Here is a 27773-nt window from a genome sequence, read left to right on the forward strand (position 1 = left end):
GATGAAGGGTATCACCGCTCGCACGTGTTGCATGAATAACCATGACGACAAAACCGTGGAGGGATGACACTATTAAGTTTGCAATCACCCTTGTAGTAGCAATTTTTCCCCTGACATGGGAGTTAGTGTGTCCTATCCTTGTTTAGATGAAATATATTGGATAAGGCACATAAATTACCCTGCTGTCAGCAAGGTGTTGAAACACATCCGCAAACATCGGGAGGTAAATCCAATCCCAGTGATCTGCTCAGGAGACTCCCATAAGGAAAAAAACAGCATGGGGCCTTGAAATGTAAAAGCAAAGGGAATGACTCACATACTTTTAAAGTTATTTCTCAGGGCGCATGCATGTCCTTGAAAATGAACTGCTATGATCCGGGCTGTGACGTAACTAATTGCTGCCGAGCCAAATGTGATCTGCTGCGCTCTGGCAATTTGAGCCGCCATAAAGAAGACAAATGCCTACATTAGCCTGGATCGACAAATATTAGCAAATCAAATTTGGACATCCATTCTCGCTGAGAGCGCAGCGGCCAAAATCAACACGGTGCAGAAAGTTGGGTGGGATTTGGCGCTGGCGGTTTTAATGAAGATGAAAATAGTCTTGGCAGAGAGTGTCAAAATAAAGAGTTTATCAGAAAGAGTGTTACGTGATAAAACAAATCACTGAGTTAACCGTTTAAACTGTGTGCTTAATGTTACAGTAGCTCGAACCTTTAAAAAAATCCAGTACAGTTCATCTGTTCAATATAGTTCAGTTGTGTTTAACCTTTATGTACATTACATTTGCATTTCACCTTTTTGGACTGCTTTTCAAACATTTATACATGAAAACTTTTAAATTTTATGTGCAATACATTTTCATTGAATCAGTATTTAAATTCATTTTTTAATTTGTACCTTTTTGTATTTAAAGCAGTATTCATACTCAAAATGTTACACTGACTTACTATGAATAAATTAATATTTAAATTATAATTAAATTACTTTTAAGGAAAACCTCTGCCTTCTTTTTTAATGAAAACTAAGGCCTATAACACTACTGGATTGTAATGTTGGCCATGATGGTAGAACTTGGTGTAAAAACGTTGAGAACCACTGCCCTAAAAGATACATTACATCCTAAATCACAATTTGGAATTATGGAAAGATATGCTGGCAGTACGGTGGGTTAGTGACGAGTTCTCAGTTCTGAGTTTCGATTTTGGAAAAGTCAGCAGTCCAGCATGTCACCAACCCTAATGAGGAAAAGCGGTATAGAAAATGGATGGATGGATGGAAATTTATGCCACACTACACAAAAATCCAGACACTGGACCAATGTCGCATGAGACTTCTGCAAATTTTATGACACTTAAGCTCAGCGACTATCGTAAGGATTACGTTTTCATCACCATGGAAACAGGAAACAGAAAACGTATTATGATACAAGAAAGGGAAATGCACTCTGTCCTGGCTGCTCAGTACAAGTTGACAATAATTCCAAAAATGTTTTATTTTGACAGATATTAAGATTTAAGAATGTGCAGTTTATACAAATGTTATGATGGCAGCAGTTTGCAGTGGATTAATTATATTTCCATGTCTTTCTGGGGGAAATACTTGAGATTTCTTGGGGGAAAAAACAATACAAATTGACCCGGAACGTGAAGAGAAGATGAACAGTTAAGTGTGAAAAAAATAAAATAAAAAAATACATAAGTTCTCTGCATTTGACCAAATTTTCCAAATGAGTCAATAATGCAAGAACAGTATCACAAACATTTTGTCATCAAAAGAGGTATTGATGGCAAAATATGTTCATTATTATAGTTGCGTTGTTGTACTGCACTGGAAAAAAAAAGTGACAGCTGTTTCTAATTTCCCCCCCCTGTCATTAGCAAAATAAAGTAGCGCAAGTATAGCCAATTAAGTGGTTGGTGAATGCATCAAATATGAGAAGCACAGAAATGGTGTGTGTGTGTGTGTGTGTGCATGCAATTCAAACGCGATTTGGAGAGAAAAGCTTGAGAAGAATGGCGCTGCGACCTTGCGTTGCTGCCAGCAATCCAATAAGTTCAAGGCGGAGGACAAAGGCTACTGTTGAAGCAGCCAACTTTACTTGCTTGACTGGATTACAAAACAAGCCTTCTGGTTTAATCTGTTGTGTGTTGTTGTGTCGGCCAACTGATTCACTCGGAACCATTTCAACGCCTTGGAGGCAAAGAAATGAAATGAAACAAGTAAGATAGAGGCAACAAGTGCACAGATGAAATGGGAGAATTGATTTCTAGGGAAAGGCAGAATCGAGAGATAATTCTAACTTTGTTAGAACCTTGTCAGACACAATATTTAATGTACTGTATATGGCAAAATAATAAAGACTGTTTGTCTTTATTAACTGTAGGACCCCGTGAGTGAAAATCTTGTAAGGGGTCTACTTCTTAACTTCCATGGGCCTGCAAAAGCTTTGACTAAATATTAACGAAGTGGTTCTCAAACACCTTATGTCTAGGTTAACTTTTTTTTAAGTATTCTTTTTATCTTCTGTTAGTATATGCCCACAGGTAGGTATGAACTTTTTAAATTTTGTGGACTCCCAATCTTGAGTCTCCAGTTTGACAACTACTGCATGAAAGCGTCTAGTGCTTGTGGCAATTCTGATGTGAGAAGATACTAGCCAACATTGGGAACCAAGCAATAATTTGTACCTGTAGCAATTTCCATCTGTTGTTGAGGTGCTCCAGGGCGCGAGCGTTCTCCATCGACAAATGCACGTCGGAAATAGCCAGCTGGTGGGCCAGGTCATTGATGTGCTTCATTCCTTCCTTCACCTGTGTCAGTTCTTGCTTGAAAAGCTGCAGCAGTGCAAGAGGAAGAATCAGTCATTAACAGTCAAGTCATTTTCAGACATAGATATGCACAACATTTTGAAATTAGACTGTGTGAAAATGTGAATCTTCAGAGCTTTCATCCCAGTTCTTATTTGGCTTCATCTCTGTATTACCAAAATTGAAATTGAAAGAAACATTTACATACACCGGCAGTTACTCATCGTCACTGTGATAAAGAGTACCAGGAATAGAACCCAATTGCAAGAGACTTATCTTTGAACCAGTCCCACCACAACCAATAAAACACTTGAGTGGGAACACATCTTATGGGTTGCATATTTATTTTTTACTGTGCCCGTTATTTTGCTCTGTCAGCTGTTTTTATTACTTTTGGGCATTTTGAGGGCAGATCTTAAAACCTTGAAAGTTGAGATGAACCTAGAGGAGGACATCTTTATGATATTTATTTGCGATTGCACTGCTTTAACAACACGGTCACGGTTATTACACGCCTTCTGGGTAGAAGATTCACAAGTGAGTCTGTGGGAATTTTTTCCCCACACAAAGTGTTCCATTCGGAACTCAACTCAAATTTATTATTTTATATTTATATATTTTATATATTATTTTAAAAACAACCGCAGCTGCATACAAAGTGCAGTACTTTGAGTAAAAATCTGGCATATCAAAACGACAACAAATCAATAAATTGATAACATAAAACCAGTAAATACTGTAAAACACTAAACCGAGTCTCATGCTGAGTCGAAAGCCAAAGAATAAAAAGCGGGGGATTGCCTAATGTTTAATGGATGTTTATTCCAAAGAGAGGTAACAGCAATGGAAAAAGCTTGACCCCTTCTGAGGCTCAGCTTAGCCCTCGGGACCACCAGTATCATCTGGTCCACTGATTTGAGGCACCACCAGGCAGGTACATAGAGGCTCAGAGAGGTAAGGTGGGGCAAAACCACTTCAAGATTTAAAGACAAATAAAAGAACCTTAAAATCAACTCTAAAATACGCAGGGAGGCCAGAATTGATGTGCTCCCTCCTACGAGTTCCAGTTAGGAGGCGAGCAATAGCATTTTGGACCAACTGGAGATGCTTGAGGGAGGACTGGTTGACTCTAAAATAAAAAGCATCACAGTAATCCAAGCAAGATGGCATGGATTACTATTTTTAAGTGCTGTTGGGAAAGGAAAGACTTTACTTTAGCCAGCTGCCGAAGATTACAACAAAAAAAACTGGATTTGACAACAGCAACAATATGCAGGTCCAATTTAAAATCACTGTTCAATTTAAAACCAAAGACATAAGACGCCAGAGGGCCCAAGTCAACAGCGTGAGATGTACCAAACACCATAACTTCAGTTTTTTTCAGAGCACCTTAAGAAACTGATGATGAATATGACAACTGCAAATATATAAATTAAAATAAACGGCAAAATGTATTCTTAACAATGACGTGTGTAACAATGAAATGTTGTACGTCAAATTTTTATTACCGAGTCGACCCACCCAAAATGGCTCCGTGACTCAATTTTGAGTCCCAACCCAACAGTTGAGAATCACCGGTGTGGCCTTAGTTCATAGTTGGGAAAAAAAGATGATGCAGTTAATGGAGTGAATGTCGACCGGCATCTAAAAATGACATAATCGAGCCAAGCGGTGAGCCGCTCTTGCTATGGCGCATTCTTTAGTTGCACATTTGTAAACAAATGACTATTTTATCATCAAAAGTCCTTCCTGAGTGTTGTTTTTGTTCTTTTATAATTTGAGGTGTAACAAAAACTAAAAATGCTAACATCAAAGTCACATGCGTGACTAAATGCTCTAAAACCACTGGCGCTATGGCTAACTGCTTTTGAAAAGAGGTAAGAGAAAAAAAACTGCACTTAAATAATGATTCAATTAAAATTTATTGCATACTGTATTACAAATAAAAAATTTACCTAAATATACTTTTTTGAAAACAACACTTTTAAAAGTGAATTGTTTTTCAAAATAGATTTTAAAAGTTAAATACAACCGAGCTATACTTTACAAATGTACACTACTAGATTTAAAAAAGTTTAACCCACTGTTATATTGCACGTAATTTGAACATTTAATCAAGTGATTCTTTCGTGCACCATTAGAGGAAGCCAACGTACCACACTTTGAGAATCAGCGAGGTAGAGGCTTTGTTTCATATTTGTGGTGTGCCTCAAGTGGGGCGTTTGAGTCGACAACAACAAACAAAAATAACAACAAAAAGAAAAAAATCAGGAGGAGGCTTTTGTTTTTTCACAACACATTACCGTTGGAGGGAAAACAGTGACAAGCTGGGACACTTTGAGGCTCGCTAACTGATCGTCTCACTTTGACAAAGATCAACAGATTAATGACAGTTGATAACGATTAACTAATGCAACCCGGCGGCTGATGACAGCGTCTTATTAGCATGCGTTGTCACGCTTGCTTTGGTGCGCGTGCCTTTTTGGTTTCATCGTTCAGTGACTGACAAGCTGCCCCAAAGGCTGGAATGAAGCGTGCCGGCTGTGACACAAGTCTATGCTGCGACATGATTATTGTGCCGTTTTGCCTAATGAATAACGGCATGCCATAATAAGCGGCAGCGACTCCTCCGTAATGACGAAGCCAATGACCTGCCACTTGTTTAACAGCATCTGCTCTGGCTAGGATTCTAATTTCTAACCCAAGCCATCGCAGAGTGTCCTTGTCATCATCATGCCGACTAGCAACACAGGGCTCAATTATTCATGAAAACATACGGACTCGTTTTTTTTAATGGATTAAAAACACTGTTGTGTGTGGCGAGGATGTCTTCTTCAAGGCAGAGATGGGATCAAGTCATACCTGAACAATTAAGTCTTACCTTCAAGTCTCAAGCATGTCATAAGTCAACTTACCTTATTAACCCTTAAATACAGTTTGGGAAAATTTTGACTTATTTTAGCACTTGACAGCAATGAAAATATCCTAAATGTCAATCTATCAACTTGAAATTTGAAGACTTTTCCTAAAATGACCCAAAATACAAGTACACAAAAATCAAATTACAATGTTGCCTTGCATTACGGGCGCCCCAGCTTTCAAGTTTTTCAAGATACAAACCATAGTTTAGCTGATTTCTTTTCTGCCTCGACTTGTGAGCAAAAATTTGAGATATGAGCACTGTATGTTGGCAGTGAACTCAATTCAACTTACATCACAACAAGCAGTCTGACAGAAAATTCTGAAGACTGAAACTGCCAGGTCAAAATGATCAGCGTGTTAAATCAAGGAAAAGGTGGTAATGATGGAAATTTGGAAACTTCAAAGGTGTACATGGCATAAATGGCACATTTTGTGGGACAGTAGTGTTTAAAAGGGAGCTTGAAACAGTCCCGAGAACTGTCTGTGTTTCCAACACTTTAAAGTCAAAGTCATATGTGTGTATTATTACAGTGTATTGTACAGGACAATGGAGACAGTGTTCTTGGGGCAGTCTGAAACAGTCCCGAGAACTGTCTGTGTTCCCATTTGCAATATTGGCAGGATTGTCTTAATCGAGACAATGAAGTCACGCCAACATAAACTTCATTTCAATCTGGGATTCAAGATAAGGGTGACTGTGCAGGGGAGAGATAAAAAAAACAATGTGTGTGTGTGTGTGTGTGTGTGTGTGTGTGTGTGTGTGTATTTATTTACCTTGGTGGCATCTATGTGGTCCTGCAGGGAATCAATGAAGAGGTCTCCCACAGGCTCCCATGCGTCTCTCACCCCTTCGGCCTGCTCAAGGGCCACTGCCAGCTCCTCCATCACCGCCTGGATCTGGAGGAGACGCTCCAAAGTCCTCTCCATGTGTCTGGTGGGTTTGGAAACAGTGCAAGTACAGTTGTTTCCATTGTCCAAATTTGGTCATGGACAAAGTTCAAACGGCTAAAATGAGGCTAGGTTCACACCGCAGGTCTTAATGCTCAATTCGGATTTTTTCAAAAAATCAGATTTTTTTTTTGTGTGTAAGCGTTCATATTACATTATAAATTCGACCTCGGTCTTGTCTGCTGTATGAACACATGCGGCGCCAAAGTGACCCGCAAGAGACGACATCTCTCCCGACGTTGTGTATGCGGAAGTAAATGTGGTCCAGCATGTCGGGGCATTTATACAGTGAAGCGATTAGGTAGGAGGTAGAAATAAATACAGTATTTGGAGGAAAATATGGGGCGAGGCTTTAATATCTCATTTCATGGAGACATCACTAACGGTGACGTCACGTCATAACCGTGCGTAAAATATGAATCGATCTGAACCGTGGCTGAATTACTACTATCCCCATAAATGTCCACTTTATGCTTCATGTTTCAAGTGGGATTAAATTAAAGTCAAATATAAAGTCAATAGCATTCCTCAAAACAACTTGTGGCACGAGCAGATTCGATGCCCCTGCTGCCAGCACTTTCCCTCTGCCTGCGCGGATCTCATTTTGGGCTCCGGATGACGTCAATGTCGGACACGTGCGACCTGGCCGTTCAGACTGCTGTTGCATTGTAAAAAATCGGATATGTATCTGATTTGGAGAAATGTGCAAGTGGGAATCTTTTCATTTCCTCAAGTGATGTTATGTACAATACAATACAACTTTATCTACATGGCGCATATCATAACAGCTACAGCTGTAACAAAGCACTTTAACAGAATAGCGATAATACAATAACAAAGACAGTGAAAGCAATATATTAAAACAAATTATTATATACAGTAGACATCGGAAAACAGCAGAAAAATGTCACTCTCACGTCGGGTCAAACATTACTTACACAGCTTCAGATTTGCTCAAAACTACCAATCATCAAATAGTGTTTGGGAATTTAACCCCTAGATGCCCTTTTTTTAATTAATTGAATTATTCAGTTTTATTACAAAAATATATTTTTCAGATAATAGATAAAAGATTAGCAACAAATTCGTTGTGACTGCATTACATTTTTTTTATGGAGTTCCAAATATTCAATCTGGATATTGTTACCAAAAATGACTGACGTAAAACTGTTTTTTAATCTTGAATAGCAGCATTTCATTTTTAAGTGTGGGTATTTTACATTCTTTTTAACAACAATGATAACAAATAAGTAGTGACCTGTGTCGGTCCACACAACGTGCCGTCAGCTTCTCCCACAGGTCGCTCGCCACGTTAGCCTGCTTCCAAACCGAACGGCTCACGTTCAGAATCCGCCGGCGGGGTGACACCTCTGCACAGAAGGTACAATGGTAAGATACGATCTCAAAGGGATGATATCTTAAAGATGAAAAAGGTCTATCATGTCGTTTTTTTTTTTTATGTAATACAGTAAGTTTTAGCTTCAAATGATTAAAAGTGCTCTTTTTTTTTTTTTAATGCTGCAGGGGAAAAAAATGCACGTTCTATTTGCATTGGGGTTTTTTTTTCCACCAGAGTTGCAATAAACAATGTATAAACATTAAAAAAACTAATGAAAAAAAAAAGATGAAAAAGTAAAAATAGAAAGATCTGGAAAATAACAAGGAAGGATTGGGAGGGAAGGAGACAGCAAGAATTAGGGAATAAACAAAAACTGAACTTTGTCTGTGATCTACAGCAGTCGCTAAGTCTCGACCCACTTTTATAGAAGTTAAGAACACAGAAAATGTATTGTTTGAAAAAAGCCTTTGAAAACATGATATTTTTAATATAAATACACATGCCTACAGTTCAAAGTCTTATTAAAAAACCTAAGATGAACATGACAACTCCAACTGAATTTGTATAAATCTGAACGTGCCGTAGTCTATTACAGACCCATACTAATGTCATAATTACAGTACATGTTGGTAAGAAACACACATCTAGGACATCCATCTATTTTCTTCCACTATTTCGGGGCAGCAACTGAAGCAGAGAAGGCCAGACTACCCTCTTCATCCAACTCTCGTCCAGTATCCCGGATGAGAGAGCCCAGACCCGTGGAGGAAACTCATTTCTGCTGCTTGTGTCCATGACCTTGTTCTTTGGGTCGCAACCCACAGCCCGTGACCATACATGAGTGTGGCAAAGTAGATCAACCAGTTCATTGAAAGCTTTGCCTTTCGGCTCAGCTCCTTCTTCACCACGATCGGCCAATGCAGACTGCCGATGCTGCAGCATTCCGCCTGTCAATCTCCTGCTCTATTCTTCCCACACTCATAAACAACACCCCCAAGATACTCCATCTCTTCCACATCAACGACTTCTATGGCAAAATAATCCAATGGAACAGTAAAGACTGCGGTAACTGTGCGTGCCTTCTTGTATCCGTAAACCAGCATGCAAAATAGTTCATTGCGCACCACTGGTGACAGAGAATTGTCTCAAGTTTGTACCATCATAAGCAGAGGAACCAGTCTTTTTTTTACGATTTCAACAGAATGTAGACAAATGCTGCTGGAATTCTTTGCTTCTTCATTTCAGTTCACTTTAACCCTACCTTCGATCCAAATGGACCTTTGACTTGAGAAATGCAAGAGTACAGAATAAAATTCCTTGTAATTGTTGGGTGCATCGTTTTGCCTCTGTACGACTTTTATATTATGAATATATCACTTTGCAGCATTGTAAATTACATCCGTAACCGCTTGACCCTTCCGAAGAGTGCAAGAAACATGCCCCATGAGGTAAATTGTTGTAGACTGCACCTTGACCGACACCAGTGGATATCTTCTGTTTGCTTAGTATCTGACAGAGAAGGGCGTTGACCTTTGCTTTCTGCCAGGGTCTCCTCCGGTTCCTGGAAGGGATGCTGAGCCAGAAAGGACTGGGCGGACTCCAAGACTGAGTAGATGAACGGCCCTCGAGACTTGACATCCTCCATGAAAGCCTGGTGAGAGACCAAAAGAAAAGAGAGGAGAGCATAAATAAAAGAAAGGTATCAAAGAAACAGTTTCGGGGCAAATCAACAACCTCTGACTGGAGATCTGAACGATTGAGAAGAAACTGTGCCTTGTTTATAAAAGACTCAGTTACAAGCCCAGCGTACAGATTTGCAGAGCCTTCAGACAAACACGGTGATAATCCTTCACGATGAGGAAAAAAAACAAAGTGGGTTTGGCTTCCAATGATCTGTAATTCAAACAAGTTTATGTCAACCATCTGTTACAGTATTTTGTCCCAGGCAGTCAATGATAGTGATGTATCGCCACTGGGAAACGACCACCTGAGTAGAAAAAGCAAGATATTTACAGTCCTTACAAGCACACCCGAATGCACCATTAAGCAAGCAAAAGGGATTGAGGCACACGCCGACTGATATCTGGCAGGTACAGGGCTGTGGATCATTTGAGACTGGGCCAATAGAAAGAAGAGTTGTCACAGTTTTGATGCCCGATAAATGAAATCTACATGCGGGAAGAAATTCCCTGTTTGCTCCTATAATTTAGTTCGTTTAGTTTATTCACTCAAAGTGCAGGGACGACAAGGCAACTCTTGGCAATAAGTAAAGGGGTATAGGCCTTTTTTGACGGTTTATGAAAGATGGAATTACAATTCAAGGCAAGTGAAAATGGCATATAACAAATGCTCGGATAGCAGGAATTTCTTGGTTTTCGGGGAGCTGGAGCCTATCCTCGCTGACTTTAGGAAAAAAAGCACACTGCATCCGGACTGGTTGCCAGTCAGTCAGAGTCTACATGTAGAAACAGACAACCTTTGGGTTCACAACATCACTGAGTGGGAATTGAAACCACACTGCCAAATGAACCACTACACTATTATGAGTGACTCTCATTTTCATTTCATTTTCATTTGGTATCATCTTTTTTCGTGAGAACAGGGCCAGAGTAGTGCTTCTGCCTTGACACTATGTTGAAAAAGTTGAGAACCAAAATATGCTTCTTGTGAGTGACATCATCCCTCATTTGCGGCACCAAAGGAATCGATAAGCGGACTCACGAGGCAAGCAAACAAACGATTCCTAGGAATCAAATTACTTGGGAATAGGTTCTGAAAGAGATTTCAGTCCCTAACCATCATAGCCCGCCTGGAACTGTGATGAAAGACAGCAGCGTGTCTTCCATCTTAATAAGTAATCTTTGCCAACTTCTGCTTAGGATATTCATTTTCTTCAAATACAATAACGATATTAAGGTAGTTCTTCAATCTCCAACTTTTTGTGTCCAGGGAGGGAAACGTTTCCAAGGACCCACTCATAATACTAATTATACAGAACCTATTCTACAGTGTGCCACCTATTGTGGATGGGTTTGGAACGTTTCTGGGGATTCAGTCCATTCTTCATGTGCTGGTGATTTCAATGGCCTCATCCCAGTTAAAAGTATCATGGTGTTCCAAACATCTTAGATAACTTCAGATGTGGGATACCAGATGAGACACAAATGCACACCAGCCAAGACTTCAGCAGCAAGTTTTTTCGAGCACAGACGTTACTTAAAGGGATCACGGGGTTCTACTGCCAGGATCACACGGGATTACATGGCAGTGTGCTTGTGCTGGAAGCCCAGAGAAGAGCTCAGAAAGCAGTCGGAATCCTCTGGGGAAAGTCATACAGCTGGCCTGCTGGCACAAAGGAGTCAATTAAATGGCAAGAAGGCAGCTCCACTGGAACTCTTCTTCACAGCAATGCACAGCTGAGTAGGAGCTGTGTGAGGAGACATGCGGTCGCACCGTCGCAGCACGACTGGAGCCGTGAAGAAAGCCAGCATGTTCTCCATCTTAATAACTAATCATTGACCACTTAATCCCATGATTATTTCTTCAAATAATGTTGTAAAGGTGAACAGCTTGTGTTTAAATGTCTTTTATGTAGGTCTTTATTTCAGTGGTTTTTGAACATTTTGGATCCAGGGGGAGAATTCTTTTCCAAGGACCCCTTCATATAGGCTTGTGATTGATGATGCAATAAAATGGCACTTGTCAGTTTCTCAAATAAAACCTTAATTTTCAACTGGCTTTTCATAGGAATTTTTTTGTTTTACAGGGTTAGGAAATGCAACGTCAAACAATGCCGTGATTGACAGTCAACCCAAATATTTTCTTTACAATAATGTGTTCTATGCAGACCCACTCGTCTAAACACGGCATTCTGATTAATATTGTGTTTCTGGAATATGAGTTAAGCAGGAGCCTCCATTGGTTTTTAGCCACCTCAGGGGGCGGCCATTTTGCCACTTTCTGTCAACTGAAGATTACATCACAGTTGCTCAGGCCTCACATAACGACCAATCACAGCTCATCACCTGTTTTCTGAAGCTGAGCCATGATTGATTGTTACCTGAGCCCTGAGCAACTGTGAGCAATTTATAGCCAACAGCAAGTGGTAAAAAGACCGTCCCCTGAGATGTACAAAAATGGGTGGATTTTACTCTTTTACACATATTCTGCAAGTGCAATATTATTCAGTATGCTGTGTTTATACTAGTGGGGCTGCATAGAACATAATATTGGAAAGATTTTGATGGGCTTGACTTCCTCTTTAAAGACAAAAAAAAAAACAAGCTTAGATCCATTTTTAGTATTTTTAGCTTTTTTAATTTTCTGCAATAACAACGCTACAAATGACAATCACTAGTTTTTGGAATAAAACAAAGATGTTTGTCTTACTCATACAAACTTAGAAAGTGCAAAATCTGAGCAACTGGTATTTTTCCCCCGGGAGCTCTTTGAAAAAAGCTGTGATTCATGGTGGTTGCTGCTGTTGCACTTGTTAATAATACAATTCTGCTTTTGTAGTATGTTTTGTCTTGCAACTCTATTGAATGCTATGCTGATTGTCTTTGTCCAGTAATGATGTTGTGGATGAAGTGTTCCCATGCTGATCACACACCAGCTTCAACACATACTATGTTCTTTCATAGTATTACAATTACAGCAGACAATTTGCATGCCAGCGAAAATATTGTGCAGTCAAGTGGCGAGTCTCAATACCAGCCCAGAGCCCATCAAGCTTGATAAACACCAGGTGATGAGATTTAAACACAAAAGCCCGAATGAAAGGCAAGCACACAGCAGCCAGCGCTGAGGAAAATATGAAATAAATGCCTCAAATTTGAGAGCTGCCGCGTTCGATAAGATTCCCTGTGCAAATCATGGAGACAAACCTTCCTCCCTCACACATACAAGCAAATCACCTCCCTCCTTGACCCCCCCCCCCCTCACTTTTTTTTAACTGCTCACCATTTTCATCCACTCTGATGCGACATTGTTTCTATTTTCTCTCTTTTCAGCCTGACCAAGAGGAGCTGATGCATGGATTCCTCGACTAGCTGCCTCGTTAAAACTTTAATACCAGCTAAATTTCACACTCAAAGCCTTCATATTCGGTTGAAGGAATATTAAGAGCCTTCAAATCAGATTAGGGTGAATTATGCACGGTGTAGAACATTTCGGAGGCAGGAAATAATTTCAATGACTTCATCTCAACATGTTGCTGGCATCGGATTTACTCCTCCCTTTAGACGGCCCCTCTCTGGGGTCTGTTGACAAAAAGAAAGATGGATTTTCTCTTCCTTTCACGCGAGGTAAAGAAAGAGTCTGGCGCTCTTTAAAGAGCCGCAAAATACCCCCCCCATCCCCTCCTCCCGCCCCCCCCTGTTGCAGACATGCTCAATCATCCCAACATTGAGGATAGAAAACATTTCCTCACCCTCACAAACACTTTCTCGCCCCAAATCCCCTGGTCACCCTCAAGGACACACATCCGGTGAACACGTTCCTAAACTAACACAAATTCTTTTCTTCTTCTTTTTTTTTTCACAGACGGGAATTCATCCCCACACAAAAAAAAAAGACGTTGGGAGGAATCCACTTAGGATCAATAATTCACATTTCTTAAAACACTTTAATTCTCCATTGCAATTTCCCACTCAGCTTTGTTGGGGGAAGTTTCAGAGCAACCAGGCGCCGGGAAGCTGAGACACTGCGGATTATAAATCAGGTTGCGCTGAAAATGGGACAGCCAGGGAGCAAGGAGAGGAGAGAAATCCAGACAGGAAGTGAGGAAATAAAACAAGTGCTAATGCAAAGCAAACGTTTTTGAATCCTCACTTTATAGCAAAGGTGGACAGACAATCAATGAAATGATGTAATGATGTAACAGTGTGTGGAGCTCCACAAGGGTCTGTTCCGTGAATCTTATTGTTACCGGTTATTTAATGTATTAGGCAAAAATTATTTATATTTGTGTGCTACTTCCTAGGCCTGGCTACACTTTTGCTGTCAGGGATTTGACGTCCCTGTGAATATGAATATGAAATAAATAAGTAAAGGAATAAAAATACATGAATCTTTTTGATAACTTAGAATGAAGCAGTTGTTTGGATTGCTACAGGTACCTGGTTTTTTTTGTAGTTTTATTTATTATCATAACATTTAACAACTATGATATGTTACATAGCATTTCATGTTTACAAGTCGCTGATAGTGTAAAATCAGTTCATTCAACTTCAATCATTCACCTCCCATACATCCCCGGTTACTACAAATATGCCCCATGGCTCTGTCCTGGGACCCCTCCTCTTGAACAAATATCTAATTCGAAAAGGCAATATCTTGCGCTAATATAACATTCACTTCCACAACTCCAACTCCCATCACCATCATCAAAATTTCTCAAACAGGGATAAAACCAATTTCCCCCAGTTGTGTCGAAATCTGCACTTGCCAAAACTAAGAGTTTCTAGTCAATTCTATCATTTACGCCTCTACTCAGCTGAAGAGTCTGTCATCCGACAGCACCCTATCATTTAACGCTCACATAAATAACATCACACGGTTCTTATCTTTCTTCCGTCGCCACAATATTAATCGCCTTCCCCCATTCCTCACTCCCCGTTCCACTCCCATCTCCGTTCACAGCAATTTACTTCTTCTTAGCCTCCTTCACCAATCCCTCCATAAACTCCAACTGGTTCATAATTCACCTGCTTGACCCTTTACAAGAATCACAATCCTTCCACCACATCACCCCATTTTCAACAAACTGACTACCGGTTACATTAAGAATATATTTGAACATCCTCCTGCTCACTTTCAAGGGTATCCATAACCTCATCTCACCACATCTGTCGGACATTATACAGTTTGCCACCTTGACTAGCGCCCTCATCCTCTTGCCATCATCACTGAGGACCATATGGATTGCCATCTTCCTCCTCTGGAAGTCACGATCAGCTCTTGAGTAAGAAACACAGTCATGTTAGTTGTTCTTCACAAATGATAAATAATATATGCCTGTGAGTATTGTTTAATTACTTTCTACATGTGTTGCTTATGTGCAAATATCAGTTGTGTGAAGGTTATAACAGCGGCTATGATGTTTTCCATTGTTTGTTTGCACTTAGCTGAACAGACTTTCCCAAGGCAAAGCTATGTGGTGGTTTGGTTTTCCCCAAATTGTGCCCGCAAACAAAGTGGCTGAACGACGGCTAATATCTCGAACAACTTGTGAGTTAGGTCTTTCATATTTTAAGGCACCACTGTACAAAAGAAAATGACTTTTTTAATATATTTTTTTCCATTGTTGGAGAAGGACATTTACTTAAACGCCTTTCCACAATTCAGAGTTTAACCTGTGATGTACTTTTTGATTTTGTGAAAAGTGCTATATCAAAAAGCTACTTAATAAAGTGTTAATCTTGGCACTTCTGCAAACTTGAAAACCAAGATATGTCCTTGCGATATGTCATATCTTTTAATGTTATCAAATTGTAAGACTGTTCAGCCGACCGCTGGACAATAAACACACTCAAATCCTACGATAACAGAAGCTGCGAGGGTCTTCTGTCTTGAAACTCCGACTCATGACAATCATGAGTCACCTATTGATGCTGCTCTGCGAAAACATTAAAAAGATAATCATATTGTAATTTTTTTCTTCTTCCGTACCGTCCATTTTAGACTGGAACCAATTTACCATAGACAATGTAGATAGATATAAATGGCAGAGCAATCACACGCATCACACAGATCATAGCACATGACCCTGGGAACACCCTCAATCCATTTTCACACTAAGGAAACAGATAGCGAGCTTAAAAGTGGAAAGGGGCACTCAGCGGGACTTGAAGAGCCGTCGCTCTTCCATTAAGCCGTAACGCCAACTGAATACATCTCTCTGTATTTATGTGTAAATCTATCACACTGTGGTCATGAATCGCCCTTGAGGCACAATGGACACTCGAGTCAATGGATTCTGTGCACCATTCGAAAAGGTATTAGGCTTCGGCATTACCTGGTGGAACTCCCTCTGGTGCTGCACGGCCCCCACGTCGCCTCCTATGGGCAGCTGCTCCGACAGCTCCTCGTCCTTCGCTGTCAGCCATTCGATGATCTCCTGCAGAGAGAGCTGCAGCTTCCCGCTGTTGTCCGAGATGGCCTCTATACGCACCCTGTCGACACAAACACACACACAGGCCACGTTTGGTTACTAACGCCTACCAGCCCGGCAGTCACATGACTTGACTCTAGTCACCAATTTAGGATTGACTTACACTTGAACGGTATATCTTTAAGAGTGAGTTTACATTTTATCACTAGGAGTACGAGAGCAGTCCTTTTGACTGTTTTCAAACTGATGTGTTATTACTCTGCGTACACAGATAAGGTGCTCCTGGCCTCTTGACTTCCTAATTCTGTATATATTTCATTACCACGGTGCAATTTTATGATATTAAACAATATAAAAATAGTTACAAGTCATTATTCCTTTAATTAAGGCGTCCCGGTCAATTTGACGGTTTTACTTCTTTTCGCACGTTGCTCTGGGATGGCGCTGCTTGGTTTCTATAGCAACCAGCGGTTACATTGAGAAACACTGATCACAGTCGATTAAAAAAAATAAAAAAATGATGGGTACTATTTTTTCCGTAAAGTAAAGTAGTGCAACTACATCGCTAAATGTTAGTTTTATTTTTTTGTGAGGCTGTGAGGGCGTGCCCTGGATGAATGTGACAAATGACTGACACTTTTTAAGTCATGCCTTCTGTCACTGATTGGCTGTTTTTCTTCGGGCGTGGTGGTTGTTCTGTATACCAAATTAGAGGTGCATATGATACTAAAATGGACAGTACTTTGGAAGTTAAGTCAAGTCAAAGTTAAGTAAAATGTATTTATTTGATCTAAAATTTATTTATATAGACTTTAATCACAAAAGAAAAGTGAAAAGGTAATGTATGGGCAGTATCCTGCAAGCAAATGAAATAAGCTGCCAAGCTACTCAGCAGAGCCTCAGAGAGGATCAAGCCTTTTCTGTTGCAGGTCCTTCCCTCTGGAATGACCTTTCATTAAATGTAAGGCAGGCCCCCTCTCTGTCCACTTTTAAGACACATTTTTATTCTTTGGCTTGAGACTGACACTGCTCTACTGTTTTCTGCTGTTTACTGTACATGTGTTACTGTCATTAATTTGTGTTTTAATTTACTGCTTTTATCGTCATTGTTGTTGTATTATTGCTATTTTATGTTATATGTAAAGTGCTTCCTTACAGCTGCAGCTGTTGCGAAATTCGTTATAAAAATAAAGTTGCATTGTATTGTATTGTATTGTATTTTGGTAAACTACTTCATTTTTTTGAAATTACTTTTAAATTCCTTATTTGTTTCTGTTTTTAAATGACTTCTTTTGTTTGTTTGAAACTCACATCAACACATCAATTTTCCTCATTATTTCTTAAGTCATTCTATTTCTGTTCTATTGCAAATTAATCTTGTTAAAAATAATAAATACTCAAATATTAGTGTTTTTTGTAGTGAATTTGCCCATTATGGTACCAATAAAGTCTTCCTTTTTGTTCGATTACTACATGCTACGTATAGCAAGTAAAGACAATAGAATTACAAATGAGGTGCAGGCTAATCACAGTGTAGTGAGGATAAATAATTCATTTATAAGTAAGTAATTCATTAGCTGAGCTGACACTTTGTTATTGTTCCCAGCAAACCACAAACTAGATAACAGTGTTTTTTAAAAAAAAAAAAAAAAACCTTTAATTACACTTAGCGAGGATAAGCACTATAGAAAATGAATGGATGGATGAATCTTTAATTAACACCAACCAGCATGACATGTCAATGAGAAAAGTGTTGCTTTTGCACTGCAGCTGGCATTAAATAGGCCTTAAAGAGACATTAGAGGCGTGAAAACTCCCCAGCGTTACATTTACACACCAGAAGCCAGCACTCGAGCACTAGTATTACCTCACATCCCATTCACCAGGACCATCAACATGATGAGCGAGAATAGAAATCAGTCAGAAAAGCAAAGCATAGGTGAAGTCATTAATATTCATAAAATGTAGCCGCACTATAATGTCACAGATGTATAAGACATATGGCGGCAAGGCATATGTGTCGCCAGATAAGTGTAAGTAGTCCAGAATGAGGCTCTTCTCCACGTGTGCCATTAGCACGCGTTCATCAGCGGGTTCACTTCAGTTCACATTAGCGAGTGGAGAAATGGAAGTGTAAGGCAATTTTCTGCAAACTGAATTTGGCATGCACGAGCACACACGAGAGACGCGGAATTACATCAGAGATGCCAGCTGGAGGGAGGGAAAGAAGGTACACGCAAAGAGAGCGGGTAAGTATGAAAAGATTAGAATTAATTGATTTGGTAATAATTAGGTGCGCCGGCAGCAAGATAACAACGCTCACGTTTGATTGACACTGACAGGGAGGTATTAATTTAATATTAGAATATTGAGGATATAGTTTAAATATAATAACCAACAGTGCATGTAATAAGTACTTATCAGTGTAAAACAATAAATGCATTCCATATATCCTATAATACAAATGATGTATCTATAATCTGAATATTTTACAGTAGATACATATTGAACAAATTAAGTTGTTAACAAATTGTAGTCGATTACAATGCAACGAAAGTTGAGTTGAAGTCGATTAGTCGATTACGTCACTGATATTTTTTCAGCACAGTATAGTGATCCCCAGCTTTTTTTGCACCAGGGACCGGTTTCATGGAAAGACTGATATCGACAAACCTGCATTGAAACAAACACAAAAATAAATAAATAGAAATACAACCCAGCATTACAATTCATGTATTTGGTGGGGTCTGGCAACAGCTGGGTATGCACATTAATGGTACCATCTGCCATTTAGTGAAAGAGCATTTCATTGTTCTGTCACTGGACTAGATTGATGAACAAAGCTGTATTACTTATAGAAAATAAGTCCGAATTTTCAAACCAATTCAGTGAAACTGGAACATTTACCGTACAACAGCAGTTCATAGTCACATTGCTCTTTAAAGAGGAAGACAACCCAAACTTATTTTTTTCAAGAATATGTTCCCAGCAAGCCCATTAGTTGAGATGAGGCATTCTGATTAATATTGCGTTTGTGGTACAAGAGTTAAGCAGCAAAATCCACCCATTTTTACCCATCTTGGGTGACGGCCATTTTGTCACTTCTGTCGGCTGAAAATATCATCACAAATGCTCACGGCTCAGATAACGACCAATCATGGCTCAGCTTCAGAAAACAGGTGAGCTGTGATTGGTCATTATGTGTGTGATGTCATTTTCAGTGGAAGAGAAGTGACAAAATGGCCGCCCCCAGAGAGGGCTAAAAACGGGTGGATTAACTCTTATTCCACAAACGCAATATTTATCAGAATGCCTTGTTTCAACTAGTGGGCCTGCATAGAACATATTCTTGAAAAAAATATATTTGGGTTGACTTCTACTTTAAAGTATCTTGAAGTTGTGTTGTGGCCTGTAAGCATACACTTAGTAGCCCTTATATTCACTGGCGCAACTGAATGAGTTGGAGGGAAACGGTTATTTTGTGGTGCTACCAGGTGCAACTACTAGACAGTAGACACACACATACACACATACAAATACAACAGTCCAACTTTACACACAGCCTGTGTGAAATGCTTCTGAGTCATACACAAGAGCAAAGCTCTTTGCAGGGCTGTGCCTGAGTAAGGTCATCCATCAGCAGACAACCCCGGAATCAAAATGCTTCAGCCATCACAACAGAGACCCCCACACGGTCACAAACTAATTCAGAAATGTGCACAGCAGAAAACACACACACTCACACACAAAGCTAATAGTACATTTGTCCATCACTGGGGCTTCCATTATACCGCCCCAGAGAGAGACAAATAAAGCACTGAGTCTGTGTCGGAATAAAAAGAGCATCACATAGCAAGCGGTTTGAGCATTTATTCGATATCGCACCAGTGCACTTAATTGTACATTCAGTACTATGCTCCTTGTCCTCATAAGTAAGACAACTCAGTGCACTGGTAAAATGACTAGGGTGAATGAATAGGGTTCTAGTACTAAGCCCTATTCAGTTTGCTAGTGCACTACTAAAGGAACTAGGCTGTTAAAGGCCATAATTTTTCTTTACGTTTCAATAATCATACACCTTCTTCCCTTCCCCACACTGTTCTTTTGTCACAATACCTCATTTATTCCATATGTTAAGTGTATCTAATTAATATATCATTCTTATATAGAAGAACACCATTCTTGTGTTTGTGTGGAGGTGTGATCACCGAGTAAGAAACACCCTCTATCAGGCAGGTTTTACAATAGCAAAATTCACACATATGCTAACATGGTGTCTATAAATATATACTGTACTTTGTCCAATGCCCATTCTGATTATTGGGCCTGGGCGGAGGTCTATGCCCTACTGAATGCCACTCTAGATTGTTATTTTCCGTGACGCAGCAACAAAGTACCCAACGTGTTTATCATTCAACGCACAAAAAGGGCATTGTGTCTCATTTGCAGTGGCTCTCTGGCCATCTGCCGATTTTATATCTCATCATTTTCCTTCATTTTAGCTCCTTTTCAATCTCCACTAGCTCCGGGGGACATGTATCTACTTAAAAGGGCAAATCATGTTGCTGCAGCTGGGCACTGAAGAGAAAACATCACTGAGAGTTGTTGTTGTTTTTTTTATTGCTGCACTACAGTGAATGGTCTGCTGGCTCGAAAGCGGGCTATAGTGTTAACAGTCATTGAAATGAGCAAGTGGCTGTTTGATGTGTAAATAATTTTTCCTCAACAAACACTGGAGTGTAGCACTCATGCTCAGACGGCATTAACATGCAGGGTAATCAAATCAGGAGTGTACGGCTCCAGCAACCACTTAGTTAGATCACCAATAGTACATATACAAATAATTGTTATTCTTGTTCTATTAGAGGAGGGGAAAACAGGCTCAGACGATGGCAGAATAAATAAAAAAGTACAGTGAACCCTCGCAATATTGTGGTTCATTATGCATGCCTCTGTTATTGCGTTCAGTGATCGTTTGCTATGGGTTTTTAAAGTAAAAAGGCAAGTCCAAAATTATACTTGCCTGCCCTAAGTGTTGAATTTAGCTAAATAAAAGGAAGCACAACAGTTAAAGCACTTATTTCACATAAAAATAGAAGCTGTTTCTTTGTCCTTCCCTGCTTTGAGAAGTACCAGAAGAATGGAAATTAAATGATGTTAGCATGCTAGTAAGGTCGTTAGCTAGTTTCTGCCTCAGTAGCAAGTCTATCAAATTGTTTGCACCAATAGTAGACACATTAATTCTCGTAGCTGGTTGTAAACATTCATTTCAAGACAACTTTATACAATGTTATATTTTAATGTTACCTTGAATTTGTCAGAGTGATGGGTGGCACTCTCATGAAGTATGAAATGTGAAGTATTGCCTTTGGACAAGGGAACACAGCAGATTAAAATATGTTTGAGTATTGTCTGTGTGTGTTAAAGCAACAGTTGTTTGAAGGTTTATAATGACACTGAGCTGGATGCTAATTTCGGTTAGTTATGTTATGTTATGTATTAGCATCAAGCTAGTGGGCTTTCTTAGATGAAATTAAATGGTTTTGGTTTAACATTTTGGTATTTGATTCTCTTGTTTTGTGTGTCGATTTAATCAAACTAAAACTAAAAAACAAAAAGTTGCTGTGAATTTTAAATGACGTGACAACGCAAACATGCTTTGCCCTTTATTTGCAGAACTGTACAAGCGAGAGACTACTTTTCAATTCCTTAAAGTGATGTTATTTGATGAATCCCATTTCTTGACAGTGAGCAACTGAGAAGAGAAATACTTAAAAAAAAGTGTGTTTTAATATAGTAAAGGGTTTGTTAATCCATCTAAATCTATGCGTGAGGGGGTAAAACTACAAATCAAACATTTTCAAATGGTTGCTCTACATAACACAGACTTTCACCTATTGCGGATTGATCCAGAACATATCCCCCACAATAAATTGGTGTTCACTGTATATTGTTCCATATGGCAAACGACAGGATAACAGCATTCCAGTTGTGGTTTGGAAGTCAGATGAATGAATGACAAGACAACCACAGATGACTTCCCGTGTTTGTCACTAAACATGCAGCAACAGTGGCAAGATCTTGGAAAGCTATCACCAGGGAAGGCCTGATCACATCAGTTTGATATTGCCATAATATTGTCGTAATGAAAGATCCGAGATCTTTTCATTTCCAGGATTAGCAGCGTGCAAGGGATCCATCAGAGATAAGACCACAAGCCCGGCATCGACGCATCAATGTTGCTAGCTGCGGGGGGAGAATTATTTTTCGCTGGAAATGTCAAATATGTCGTGACTTGAGCAACCTTTGTATGCAGTTTAACACATCAAATTTGCATGCCCACCCACCACATTGCTTGTGAGTTCCCATCCAGAAGTAAATAACATTGTCAAATGGAAATTCAACTCCCCAATCAGTCGGAGAGATTACAGCGAGAAATTTAGCGTTCGCCGCTTCCATGATTAATTAATGCGTAGGAGACTGAAGCAGAGTTTGGGCTGTTTTAGAAGAGGAGCTCGCTGCTGTGTTGCCTCGGGGCCGAAGGAAGCTTTGAGCAGAGCCTTTTTCCGTTCTGCTCTTCTCTTCTCTTTTCCCCCCTCTCACTTTGACTCCCTTTCACTCAACTGAACATAAGTTTATGAAAAATGGCAAAAAATGCCCATGAGTCAGATAGGCCAGGCTGTGTTAACAAGGCACCCCAACATTAAACGGAAGGTTATCTAGAAGGTAAAATCGTATCATTTATAGAGGTTCTTTGGTTTTACTTCCCCACTTAGAAAAGGTTATAGGTCACATTAACAGTGGAAAATGTTTGTAAATGATTCAGTGTCATAAAAAAAATACAATAATACATAGCAAGTAACCACTGATTTTGACCAACCTTCGTTTAAACTCTCTTATAACTAATGGACAAAAAAACCTGGCAAGACAACAGTGGGTTTTCATGGGAACAATTTATGATTTGGGCAGAACATTTGCACCACATCAAGTCAGATTGCGCGTGCTGTGTCACCATGCGTCACATGTTCTCGCCTCTCGTCGCCACACTGATGAAATGCACTCAAACTCAAGGAAATCGTTCCCTCGCACCAGAGAATCAGAAGTCTATTCTGTAAGCACACTTTCCAAAAGCATTATTGTCTCATTCATGATGCAACACTTGTGAAACATTGGAATTGTCTCACTTGCTGCTGGGCGCTCACAAGCCATGGGGCAATTCAATGACAAAATCAATTTACTTATTGGTAGGCACTCCATTTTGAGACCAAGCAGGTGAACTAAAAGACGGAATGCAACTTTCAGCCTTTTGCAGCTTGTTGATGTGCAAGAGTAACCGGATGTTTTTTTATTATACATTGAATGATTTATTATAATTGAAAGATTTGACGATGGATAGAATGTCTCTTAAAATGTCATTTACAATTGGGTTTGTGAAATTTATTGCATACAATTTGTGATGACCAATCCAACAAAACACACACTTAAATGAGATATAACTCCTTGTTTTCATACAGTTGTTCAATACATATAGTCATCTGACAATATCAAAGATGTAAGCAATATGAGCTGTATTTTGTTGGGATAAGTAGTTGTAATTTTTCAGAGAATACTTAAAAGGTGGATTTTGAATTCAAAAGTTAACAAGTTTTTTGTCTTTTACTCTCATGTGTGAATGTATTATAATAGGGATATTCAATATCCCTTTTTTGTCAGTATTCACTGATACTGAGTTCCGATACCTGTTGTACGATTGATATCTAAAAACTCATTTAACACGTGACAAAATTGTGACTAAATGTCTTCCTTTCTGACGCAAATGATGATTCGTTGATGTGTCAAACTGCTGCAGTATTGCGCCAACTACTGCCGAGGACGACTTACTCAATTTTGGCCTTTACTATCGGTGGCTGGTATTGGCATCCGTCAGGAGTGCCCGATACCTTAAAATAAGTCCGATATCAGCCTAATACAGATAGTTAGTATCGGTACTGGCCCATCCCTAATTATAGATAATATATCATCAAAAATGAACTTGGTGAATACATTCATTTCGTGTTATGGTAACAAATTCATATTTTTTAGACAAGGAACAGAATAAAGTCTTGCCTTTATTTTAAGTTTTATGATTAAGTCTTACAAGAATAAAGAAAAAGGCGTAATGTTAAGATGCTGTGGTCAAAATTTAACCAAAGTCACATTTTAACAAGTGAACCTAAAATATTACCATTTAATTTGTATTGCGTCTTTTTTAAGGGGGAAGGCCACTTTATTCTGTTAAATATAGGACTATCTTCTCCGCCCCCCAAAAATCGCCTTGTGCTCTAAAAAACAAAGAGTATTACTTTATTACTACAATAATAGCCACATGTCACAAGTACAATTCTGCATTTTATCGGGATCAATGTCATATTGCACAAACGAAGTTGTAGTATGATATTGAACTCAAGCTTTTTATGATACCACATATTGTATTGCAAATTGAAAAAAAAAAATACATTTCACGGACCCCTGAGGGTCTGGGGAACCCAGTGGTCTAGAGATTTTAACACATCCTGTAAGAGTTTGGCACTATTATTGTAACTGTCAGCTGGCTGCAGATCATTCAGTGCAACAGCGCTGACTGGCCTTTTTCATGCTTGACTTGAGTGTGTATAAAAACAGTAGCAGCCCCACTGTTGCCTGCGTCAATATGTGCAAGTCCCGGCTGGTCCATTTGTAAAATGCGCTCTGATCACAGAGTCGGTCAGCATTGTTGTGTGTCATCTACAAAAGAAACAATTTCTCATTTTGACAAACGATAGAGAAGATGTTTACGTTGGTGAGGATATGGGCTTGCTTGGGAAATGGCGCTTTGTTGTGCATCAGGAGTGGAAACGACGCCTGGCCTGAAGCGTCTCTATTCCGCCGCCGCCTTCCTAAGATTTGCGGAAAATCCATTTGCTGAGTGACAAGAACACTCACTAGGGTGTTTTTTTTTTTTCTATTTTTCCTTTCACAACTGAAAAATGTTGTTTGAGGAGCTAACACAGCGGATGGCCAAAGGGAATTTGTAATAAGAAATTTACATCAGCGTAGAATGGTGACGGCTCCAAAACGACAGTGCAAGCATAATGGGAAGATTAATATATAAAAATAAGCAAATGACGTGCAAAGATAAATTGTTAATCACAGCGCGGGTGACTGGTACTAATAAATGCCTCACACGCTGTTCGTCATCAGTCAAGTTTACCACACAGGAATGACTTTCCATGGCAATCAATTCTAGACAAGAATGAACACAAGCATGTTATTCAACTCTCTGCAATTACAAGGTAATTCCAAACATGGCATGCGCAGCTTTGAGAGCGGGAACTAAACGTTTTGTCTGGCGTTCTGAATGAGAGTGACTCACTACCATAAGTAGAGTGGTTTGGATTATATTTGGCTGGCAGGACTTTTTCTGTTAGCTTAGGTTCCTCTGAGTCACACCCTGCCCCTCTATCGCATGGTGTTCCACAGGGTTCTATTTTGGGGCCCTTGCTGTTCTCATTGTATTTGCTGCCCCTGGCTTCCATCCTTTGAAAACACGGTATTTCTGTCCACTGCTATGCAGATGACTGTCAAATCTATGTCCCGCTGAGCAAAAAAAATGCTTTCTCCTCAAGACCACTTTTGGTCTGTCTAGAGGACATCAAAGCCTGGATGACACTAAATTTCCTGAATTTCAACAATGTCACCTGAATTTGTCCATAATTTAGAAAGTGTCGTAATTTAAAAGTAACCTTTGCTAACACAGTGGTGAAGTCCTAATTACAGTGAATATTTGTATGAAAAGTACTACGAGGCCAAAAATGTTAAACAGTAAAAAAAAAAAACAGATACCATTGTGCATTTAAAAACAAATGGTTAACACGTTACTTGAGTTCTAAAAAAAACAAATAAATAATCTATTCATAACTTCCACTAACAACCCAGGCTAAACTTAGTCCCTCAGATGTTAGTCCCTCAATGGAAATGTAACTTAACTTAAATGTATCTTATTGTAAAAATGAGAGCACCTAATGTATGCACAACAGAGGAAATAAATGATAAAATAGCGAGCAGGAAAGTAGTAATTGGTATTTTCACAGGGTGTGAAGTGTCGAAATACACCCAAAGCTTCCTCACATTTCAAGAGCACTTATTTAAAAAAAAAAAAAAGACAAATCTAGCTGGAAAAAATGTTAAATTCAAAAGTGGCATTGCAGTAATGCCAGAAGGTGCATCCAACGGGAGAGAAGCTGGCTGAGTGATTTCAGCGTGTTAACAGCAATAAATCAACCAGCGGGAATAGGCTCACAATAGTATTCAGCGTAATTACAGTTCCTACCTGCTGAACTTTTTTCTGACAAAAAGATGTCTGGTTAAAAGAGGCTATCTTAAGTGGATGATGCTAAGTATTACAGATGCAGAATTTTTGGAAACTGATTGTTCCCCATACAGTGCAAATAATGCCTTCCCTGGTATTCACCTGTTTTTTTTTAAGCCACTAACCTTGAACAATAGAAGCAACACAAACATCTAAAATGGATCTCAGCTTATCCTGCAGACACAACACAGGAGCTTGCCCAGAGATGACGGTAAGAAAATGGGGCACCAAACCCCACAAGGGCTTTTTTTTTTTTTTTTTTTTTTTGCACTGAGCTATGACCAGAGGAATACAGGAAGGAAGGAACCAAGCGACAATAGCGAATGGCTGTACTTGCGAATAAATAACAGTAGGCAGACTGTGGAGATGACCGAACGAGACAGTGACGAAAAGCGGGCCTGAAGTGTTGCCTCGTTACTCAGACGGACATCGGCTGTGGGTGGTCGGCTGTCTGCAACAATCTGAGCGATGCGCAAACATTCATTCCTCACATACACATAGCCGCCCGCGCCCAACCAGAGTGGGCATTCCCTGCGGTGTGCAACGGTGAGCAACTCACCGTGTGACACCGAAAGACGCATCCATGCGTCAACATGGCCGTGGTTGGAACAAAGAAAAGCGCAACTCCCCAATCCATTTTCATCATCAGTACACTCGTAGTAATGATAACTTCACTCTACAGTGAGACAACATTGACACAGTCCTTTTTTTTTTTTCTAACAAACACAATCAATAAATTAATCTGCATTACAATAATTACCAGCTTTACTATACATCAATGTATAACGTAATAATGTAAAAAGGCCGAATCAAACTTTTTTTTCAGGGTGAAAGGAGAGTCTATTCTTTCATTTGGTGGTTGTTGTATACATACATAATCACTGACCACAATAGGAAGGTCTCAAAAATACCAACTGCTCTAAAATGGCTGTCAGTGAATGTAATATGAAAGACAATTTATTTTCCTTACTTCAATTACATTTTTTTAGCTTACAAAATTGTTTGACTTGCAGCCTTTTAAGCGTTCACTACGACAGCTTCACAAAATCCTACCTAACAAGTGTGGCGTAAACCTAAGTCAGTAAATCAGAAGTCAGATTACAACCAGTATGCAAGGAAGACTGTACCTTTATCACTTCAACTTTTAGCGTTTTATGAAACAATCATATGTAAACTTGTGAACTGCACTGCTTCAGCACTGGATCTGTCTAGACACTATATAAATACATTTAAAAATATACATGTACACACACA

At 39.5% G+C, this 27773-nt stretch overlaps 1 protein-coding gene across 5 annotated transcripts in view; it reads right to left on the bottom strand.

Moving 5' to 3' along the window:
* Positions 1–27773, bottom strand: part of drp2 (dystrophin related protein 2) — a 179278-nt gene that overhangs the window by 56188 nt on the left and 95317 nt on the right. For 3 of the 5 annotated variants that reach the window (XM_086023897.1, XM_086023896.1, XM_086023895.1), the window contains exons 4-9: positions 16037–16193; positions 9754–9912; positions 9550–9670; positions 7939–8050; positions 6507–6663; positions 2691–2837 (exon numbers count right to left, since the gene is read on the bottom strand). In XM_086023897.1, coding sequence (XP_085880023.1) covers positions 2691–2837; positions 6507–6663; positions 7939–8050; positions 9550–9670; positions 9754–9912; positions 16037–16193 — 853 coding nt within the window. The remainder of the gene's footprint in view (positions 1–2690; positions 2838–6506; positions 6664–7938; positions 8051–9549; positions 9671–9753; positions 9913–16036; positions 16194–27773) is intronic. The other 2 variants (XM_086023899.1, XM_086023898.1) reach the window with 1 other exon arrangement.

This window comes from Filicampus tigris, chromosome 2 (genome assembly GCF_054856515.1).
Source record: "Filicampus tigris isolate MCC_2025a chromosome 2, RoL_Ftig_1.0, whole genome shotgun sequence".
NCBI lineage: Eukaryota > Metazoa > Chordata > Actinopteri > Syngnathiformes > Syngnathidae > Filicampus > Filicampus tigris.